Raw genomic sequence first — 8,624 nt, 5'->3', positions numbered from 1 at the left:
CGGCGCGGCCCGAGCTGCCGAGCTCCCCTGGCGCCACGGGGACAGCCTCGGCTTTGCCCGGGGCCGTTTCACCCCTCGAGGCACACCTGCAGGAGACAGGAAAGCATCGGGTGCAGCGCTCCTGTTTTATTTATCTTGTGAACTGGGAATCCAAAACGCAGCAGGGTGAGTGGGACTGGAGACTCATGGACACTGTCCCACTGCAGTCAGGCAGGGGAGTTAGAAAGGAAATCTCTGGTCCACAAGCAAATCCAGAGTGAAATGTAATGGAAATGTAAATCTGGGAGGATTCGGGTCCAATGCACAAGCACAGCACAGTGAGAGTGGACTCAGACATTCAAGGACCTGATGTATAAACTATACATTTGACCTCGAATCCTGGGTTGAGTTTTGGGCTTCTCACCGCAGGAAAGACATTGAGGTGCTGGAGCATGTCCAGAGAAAGGCAATGGAGCTAGGGAAGAGTCTGGAGCACAAGCCCTATGAGGAGTGGCTGAGGGAGCTGGAGGGGCTCAGCCTGGACAAGAGGAGGGGAGCTCAAAATCAAGCTGGATTCTCTTGATAACACCATGACATCATGGCAGGAGTTACTGTATGCAGATTTGCCACTTATAATCAAATCACCATTTCCTCTATCATGCACCAAAGGAGGTTTAGATCGGATGTTGAGGAAAGTTAGTTTACTGAAAGGGTTGTCAAGTACTGGCATGGGCTGCCGAAGGAAGTGATGGAGTCACCATCCCTGCAGTGATTGAAGGAGGTTTAGATCGGATGTTGAGGAAAGTTAGTTTACTGAAAGGGTTGTCAAGTACTGGCATGGGCTGCCGAAGGAAGTGATGGAGTCACCATCCCTGCAGTGATTGAAAAGACGTGTGGATGTGGCACGACATGGTTTAAGCAAATCCAGAGTGAAATGTAATGGAAATGTAAATCTGGGAGGATTCGGGTCCAATGCACAAGCACAGCACAGTGAGAGTGGACTCAGACATTCAAGGACCTGATGTATAAACTATACATTTGACCTCGAATCCTGGGTTGAGTTTTGGGCTTCTCACCGCAGGAAAGACATTGAGGTGCTGGAGCATGTCCAGAGAAAGGCAATGGAGCTAGGGAAGAGTCTGGAGCACAAGCCCTATGAGGAGTGGCTGAGGGAGCTGGAGGGGCTCAGCCTGGACAAGAGGAGGGTCAGGGGAGACCTTATGGCTCTACAACTACCTGAAAGGAGGTTGTAACCAGGTGGACGTCGGGCTCTGCTCCCAGGTAACAAGTGACAGGATGAGGAAACAGCCTCAAGTTGCACCAAGGGAGGTTTAGATCGGATGTTGAGGAAAGTTAGTTTACTGAAAGGGTTGTCAAGTACTGGCATGGGCTGCCGAAGGAAGTGATGGAGTCACCATCCCTGCAGTGATTGAAAAGACGTGTGGATGTGGCACTTGAGGACATGGTTTGGTGGTGGGCTTGGCTGTGCCAACAGTTAGACTCGATGATCTTAAAGGTTTTTTCCAGTGTAAATAATTCTGTGATTTACAAGGTGTGTTTTTTGCTTCAGACAGGTTCTGGGCTGATCCTGCAGCCTGAACATCCATCAGTGGCTGGGGAATGTGGGGTGCATTCCTGGAGTGTATTGGATTTTGTATCATGTGGAAGGAATCGAGTTGATGCTGCCCCAAGCTGGACCTCTCCAAAGCTGCTCCGTGACACAAGCCAGTGGAGAAACAATTCAGTGGAGAAAGTCATGAGATCAGTTTCAAAAGTGCACCTCTGAGCCAAATTAAGTGCTGGAGCAGGCACACCCCAACTTTGGGGTGTGACTGCTTTGGGGACTTTGGGGAAAAGAGCCTTTGCTGTCTGTGCAAGAGAGGTGCTTGTTCTCTCTCCCATGCCCCAGAAACAGAAGGATCCAAGGGATTTGCCTAAGATCCTGTTGAGGCTGTGGGGCAGTAACTGGCCTCGGGTGAGCCTCTGTCCACCCACCCACCTGCTGCCCCTTGGGCTGAGGACTCCATTTAAACCTAGGCCAGGACTGAGCACTCTCCCAAGCTGTGCTGCAGGTCCAGACTGCTCTCCTGGCCAGACTTCAGGCTGAGGTGGGCAGCCCCATCTTCTGGACGGACCTTGGATGGGTGTTGCAGGCTACTTCGTCATCTGTTTGTTGGTGGGGCTGTACCCCAGTGGGTGAGGGCACCACCTGTTCTGGGGAGACCCTGCTCCTGCTGCCCCTCCTTGATGGGAATCCAAACCACCCCAACACAGGCACTCCAGCTCCTCAGACAGATCCTCTCCTTCCCTGCCAGTCAGGTCTGGCACGACACAGTGTGAAGTCCCATCAGGCCAGAGCGCCATCCTGTAATCCAGGAGCTGCTCACTGGGCACCTGCAGCAGCAGCAGTGTCTGTAAGGGGATAGCTAGAGGCAGCTCCAGGGATGAGCTCAAAGCTATTAGCCAGCCCTCTGCCATTTCTGGACCAGCCCATCCTTCCATTGTGTGGGACGGGGGACTCTGTCCCTGGGGGGTAATGCTCACATTCCCAGCTTCCTTGCAGCACTCCCAAATGCTCCACAGGGAAGTGAGGTGCACTTTAACAGCTGGACAAGACCAGCCTGCTCCAGGCTGCAAAAGGGCTGAGCAGCGCATGCACAAACCCACACAACCCCCAGCAGCAACTTGGCCAAATCACATCCCCTTCAAAGCGTGCTGGCAAAAAAGATCCACTTGAAGTTTGGACAAGGGTTTGTGTCTGTGCTTATCTGGGCTATTCTGGGCACTGTGTGACTTACTATAGTGTCATTCATCTTCCTTTGAATCTTTGTGCTACTGAAAGGAAGTCCATGCAAGCGCAACTTCTCAAAGATTATACTTGGTGACATTTGAAAGCATAATGTCCCCAGTGCAGGAACAAAGAACAGAATGGTCTTTGTATGTATATGGATAAATATGGAAATATAGAACCTACATTGAAACGAGGGCATGGTTTGAGCAGCAACCTCCTCTGAGCACTGAACTCCTGTTCCTTGAGTCATAAAATATTAAATGAGTAAAATTGTTCATGATACTTACCTGGTATCCTCCTATATCTATCTAGAGGCAGGTACACGTTTATTACTTTTTCATTTCAAATAAAGAGAAGGGTTATGTTTTTGTTCGGAAGCTATAAAAAATGGCTAGTTGCAGTGTATTCACTCCTAAAACTTTGACCAGTGGAGGTGTAGCCTGCTCGTGTTCTGGTGGTGTTCTGGGCTTTCAGGGTGTCCTGGCAGAGCCTAGCCTGGACATACCTGATGCCCTGATGTCCAGCACAGCTGCACTTGTGATGTTGGGAAAGAAATCCCTGAGGGAAGAGGGTTTTTTTAGTTCACTTGGAGCTGAGTGGTAGAAATCCAATTTGTGGAGCATCAGGTTTTGCCTCTGTTTGAGAAAAACAGGGGGTGTAATGCCCCTGCTAATGGAGTGGCTCTGCTTGGACTGCAGGGCTGTGAGATTGTTCTATGCCAAACTGTCTAAGACATTTCAGAGAGGATCCCAAATGGGGCTGACAGGTCAAGGAAATGTGGTGAACTCTGGCCACAGCCTTTGCACTACTAAGGGGCAACCCTGAGCCTCATCCTCCTTCCAGGAGCCCCTCTTCTCTTCTTGAAGCAGATCACTGCTAAGGAGGAAAGCAGATTCACTGGGTTCTCCCTCTCCCTTTACAAATGATTCCTTCATCCCACTCTACTATTTTCTTATCTTTAGAAAGGACAACTTCAGCTCTTTATGCCAATATGTTTCACTTACAAGGGCCTGAGTCACTGCTGTATCAACAATAATATGAATCAATACTGGAAACCAAAGACTATCTACTTGCTTTACACTGGGAATGGGGGGAAAAAAAAGCAGCTCTCATTTCAGAGTCTCTCAAATGTCCAAAGCAACCTCCTGCACACCAACCTCAGTGGCTGATGGAGCTCAAAGACAGACTCTCCCTTGGGCAGGGGTCCAAGCAGCAATGCCTTGCCTGTGCCTCCAAACAGTGGACTTTACCTCCCCTTTGGTTCCACCCTCAGTCATTTTCTCCCGTGCCTGTTCCTTTTAAACAAAAACCTTTTAAATCCCTTGTTCTGCCTTTTCTCCTTGGGCTTCCTTGCACACAGAGTTCCATCCATACCAACCCTAGTGCTGGTTATGGATCACCCCAGTCCTCTGGCGTGTAAAATCTCCATTCCAAGCAACTGCTCCAACACAGGACATGCCCTGTGAGCTGTTCCAATACTCTTACCAGGACCTTCCAAAGATAGAAATAAATTGTAACTTGGGCCATACCCATCACCACAGGATGGCACACAAGGCAACATGCTGAACACAGCCACAGCGCTAGCACAATGGTGAAAAATCTCTGAAAGACACGCGAGATAGCTGTAAGATGTAAAGGTAGTTGTAATACAGCTGTGGTTTTGGGTAACCACCTTATAAAAAGTATTAAAGACACCAAAACCCCTGCATCAAGGAAAAATAGGGTTTCTGCATTATCACCTATGCCACCGTATTCTCAAGAGAATATGAGGTTTTCTGGCTTGGTGCATCTTTTTAATGCGTTTTGCTTCTCTCTCTTTTTATCTGTTTCAGTTTGTTAATAACCTCGTTCCAGTCACCTCATCCCAAGCCCCACACAGCACATCCCCAGAAATCCCACACTTCTGGGAGTAAGATGGTGTTGTTCTGATATCTCAAGACAAGCAATATTCCTGATTTCCCATAATCATTTACTATGATCTTCAAAATAACAGAAGCCAACACATCCAGTATTTCTGTGATTAATATAACTAATGGGAGGTAGATCTACATGCACAGACAGAAAAAGGATTTCTCTTGGCTGGAGATGATACATCCTGAAATTAGATTAATTAATTTTTTCCCCTCTTTTCACAGCAGTCTGTTCCTGCTCCTGCCCCATTCCTGACTTGAGCCCTGGTAATGGGCCTGCAAGGAAAGTGCTGTGTTGCCCCTCCTTTCACACATGCACATCACGGACTAGTAGCAAGCAAGCACACAGCTAAGCCAAGGAACATACATTATTTAGTGAGGTCCATCTGTCCAAGGGAAGCTGCTCTTACATTTATCTGGTTTATTATCTTCTAATTAATTGGATATCATCAGTCATTAATAGGCTTTCACTAAGATGCATGTACCCACTTAGCAAATTAAAAAGATCAGAACGGGTTCCTGCAGTTGATGGCTGTAAAGGTTAGACCTGACACAGTGGGGGCTCTTCAGCAGCAGAGGCTGTTACAGACCTCATCCAAACAGACCTCCTTGCCCTGGGTGCACACACCCCCTCCCTTCACACCCATCTACTCAGCAGCACCACAGTGGTCATGCCCACCTTCACCATCGCTGGGTTTAGCACCAAGGACCACAGTGCCAGTGAGTTACCCTGCTTTTCTGGCACTGCCTGTGCTGGAGACAAGGAAATGCAGCTTGGACAGGTTTTTTGCTGCCTTTGGAAGTTGCCAGCTGTTGCACGTGGCTCTTCACCTCCAAATCCTACTGTCTTCAGCTTCCATGTGTCCTGCTTTCCCTCCTTTGGGATATTTGAAAGCAGTGTCAGGCCCTGTTCTCTGCCAGGCAAGCAGGAAAGCAGTGGTGGGTGCCAGCCACTGCAGTTCCAGCACCACGCCCTGCTGACTGGGCATGACATCTGCTCCCACCAGTCACTGCCATCAGCACTGTCCTTATCATTACAGGCCACACAGTCTTGACACCCATATGGTCCCTGCTGTGCTCAAACACACACTATCACTGTGCTTCAGCCAAACCAAGCCTGCTGCACAACCCTGCCCAGAAGCTTCCTCCACACCTCCCTGGGATACACCAGGGATATTTGCTCAAAACAGCTTCTCCTCTCAAACATAGCCCTGTCACCTTGGCCAGCATGGCTATGTCCCCATGAGGGTTCCCAACACCAATGCCACCAAATCCATCCCATGCCATGTAGAATGCTCTGCCCTTGTTTGGGAACCTAGATGACCACCCTTTAGCCATTAAGCTCTTGCTATTAACTGAACTCCACTGACCTCACTAGCAGCCAGGATGAGTATCACACAGGTGACTCCTGCTTCTGAATTTCTTCCAGGCTTTGGGGCTATCCCCTGCTCCCAGCTCCCATCCTGACCTAGGACTACACAGCACCAGGACCATCTGTCCTTGTGCTGGTAAGGAACACACACTGAAGAACAGTGACACTGCTGGCAAGGCCACTAAGCTACCAAACCTGTCCCAGCCCCACTGACACAGCTGCAACTCCCAGGCACCTCATCATCAGACAGCAAAACAGGATGGGAATCTTCCAAAGCATCACATGCTTTTTAAACATACCATTTTAGACAAGAGACAAACACTGACAAATTTTCAGTTTTATTAAAAAAATTCTAGCAGCAAAACCTGTAACAATTCAAAAAAAAAAACAACAAAAAGACCAAACCCCCAAAAGAACATGACACAGAGAGAAAGAGATGGAGATGGAGAGAGACAGGCTTGGGGTTCCTTCACCATTCACTCAAGTTCCTTATAGCGGGCAAACATGACCCTCCGGACAGCGTCACGGTAGGTCTCGTTGGACTGCCTCTTGGGGGGCTTCCCTGGGGCCCCCAGGCCAGGGGCCTTCCTCCGATTTTCTGCCTGCAAACAGACACAACTTGTGTTAGTGATTTCTTCTCCCATGAAGAAAAAACTTCCCCTGAGCTGCTTCAGGACAGCCAACTACTCCCATGTAGATCTGGGAGATCAGGAAGAGAAAGAGCCCTGTGTTCCTCCAAAAGCTGTTTGGGAGAAACCACATGCCCTTTGTGGGCAACAAAAGCAGCTAGCAAATGCCCAGAGAGAATCAAACCCCAGTGATAGGCTGTGGGGAACAACATGAGCATACAGTGGGGTAGGAGCAGGCAACCAAATGGCAGCACCAGCAGCCATGAGGGAGCTGTGCCAGGATCAAAACTGAGCAAAAGCAAGCTGGGCTCCTGGGGAGCTGTTTGCAGTTAGCCTATATTGGCACAAGCTCAGTTGTTCTCTCTATCACAGTTCCCATGGGTGCTGGTACATCGTTTGGAATTTCAACCAGTTTTTAAGGACTAGCTTTTGCAGTCAGCACCTGCATTATTCAGAAATGCCTGCCTAGAGTTAGCCCAGGAGAGCAGGCCCAAGGCTGGAAGTTTTTCTTGCTTTTTGGTCTGACTTACCTGAATACCAGAGATCTCACCATTCAGGCCAAGAGATCAAAGTCCTGTGGGGCTGAAGTGAGCATATGGCTTTGCCCAGCAAGATTTGGAAGTGAAAGAAAAGCACATCTCTAGGGCTCTTTTGGGAGGCCTTTCTAGGAACTGTACAGGGGCTGTGCTTTGCAATCAGCATCCTATCCAGTCCAGGGAGCCCTGATCAGAGGTCAGACCTCCCAGAGCTTGCTGCTGAGTCTGGCTCTTTGACAAAGCCCATTTTATAGGCACAGGAACCTCACCATGAGGACTGAGCAGCAGCTGGAGATGGTTGCGACTGTCTGCACGGAAGAGGCACTCGTGCCTCGTGTGTGTGTGGGCTCAAGCAAACACGCATCATGAAGCCTAAAGTATTTGCCTTCAATGATCTACTTGACTGCAGGCTGAATGTCACATGGTGAGCCATGCTCCAAGCTGCCCCTCAGCAAGGCACAGACACAGCAACAGCAAGGCAGACCAGCGAGCCGCAAACTCGCCCACAGCATGGTCCTGCTCACGTGTACCTGGGCAAGGGAGAGCAGACCCAACCCCAGGCCACTTGTGAGAACCCTCTGCAGCACATTAAGGTCCACTGAGAGACCAGCCTGTTGCAGAAGGCAGGATCTATGTGACCTTGCCTATCCCCGACACCCTTTGCCAACAGGACTCTGCTCCTCATCAGACAATGTATCCTGGCATCATTGTCTGATGCCCAGAGTCCGCAACGGCAGCAAGAGCGTCACAAGCACTGAGCAGAGTAGACAAGAACATCACGTGCCCTGTGGCTTTGGCTACGCTCACACCTCCCCGGGGGAGGTTCATCTTTCCCCAAGCTCACGTGGCTGCAGAGCACCGAGCTGGTGACCCACTCAAACCCCAGTCTGGCTTCAGGCAGGGACTAATCGGATGCTCACATCCTCCTTGCTCACTGTTCCTCTACTTTTAACACCTCCAGGTCCACGAAAATTCTAACCTTGTTCTACAGCCAGCATACTTGTGGACCCTCCCAGCCTGTGAAGGTTATCAGCACATACAAATTACTCCACCAAGTGTGTGCTGAGACTCGCAGCCTGACTCTTGTTCCAGCTCCACCTGTCATGGGAGACTTTACGGGCTGCAGGACAGTGGTGTTTTGAAAGGAAGGGAAGACTCACCTCCATTGGTGACACTGTGCCCTGCTGGTTGTGGCCAAAGCACTTTTTCCACCCTGGCGACTGCACCATTCGGTTCCCTTTGTTGTTACTGTCGTAGTCACTGCAAAAGAAGCAGAATCAATTGCCCAGTCTTGCAATCCTTTGAACACATACAAGGGTAACAGCACCTTCACTGACATTCCAGCCTCTCCTGAGGCATACATGAGTTTCTTGCCAGGGGTGAAACACTCAAGGAAACCACCACCGT

At 49.7% G+C, this 8,624-nt stretch overlaps 1 protein-coding gene across 1 annotated transcript in view; it reads right to left on the bottom strand.

Moving 5' to 3' along the window:
• Positions 1-6,374: 6,374 nt before the first annotated feature.
• LOC103810473 (RNA-binding protein 6-like) overlaps positions 6,375-8,624 on the bottom strand; it is a gene marked incomplete at its 5' end in the record, with an annotated part of 35,277 nt that continues 33,027 nt past the window's right edge. Inside the window, 2 exons of the mRNA XM_009083369.1 lie at positions 6,375-6,654; positions 8,378-8,477. Coding sequence (XP_009081617.1) covers positions 6,529-6,654; positions 8,378-8,477 — 226 coding nt within the window. The remainder of the gene's footprint in view (positions 6,655-8,377; positions 8,478-8,624) is intronic.

The sequence above is a fragment of the Acanthisitta chloris genome, unplaced genomic scaffold (genome assembly GCF_000695815.1).
Source record: "Acanthisitta chloris isolate BGI_N310 unplaced genomic scaffold, ASM69581v1 scaffold3371, whole genome shotgun sequence".
In the NCBI taxonomy this organism is placed as follows: Eukaryota; Metazoa; Chordata; class Aves; order Passeriformes; family Acanthisittidae; genus Acanthisitta; species Acanthisitta chloris.
Note: the sequence above shows the minus strand (reverse complement) of the source record. Positions and strands in the feature narration are given on the sequence as shown.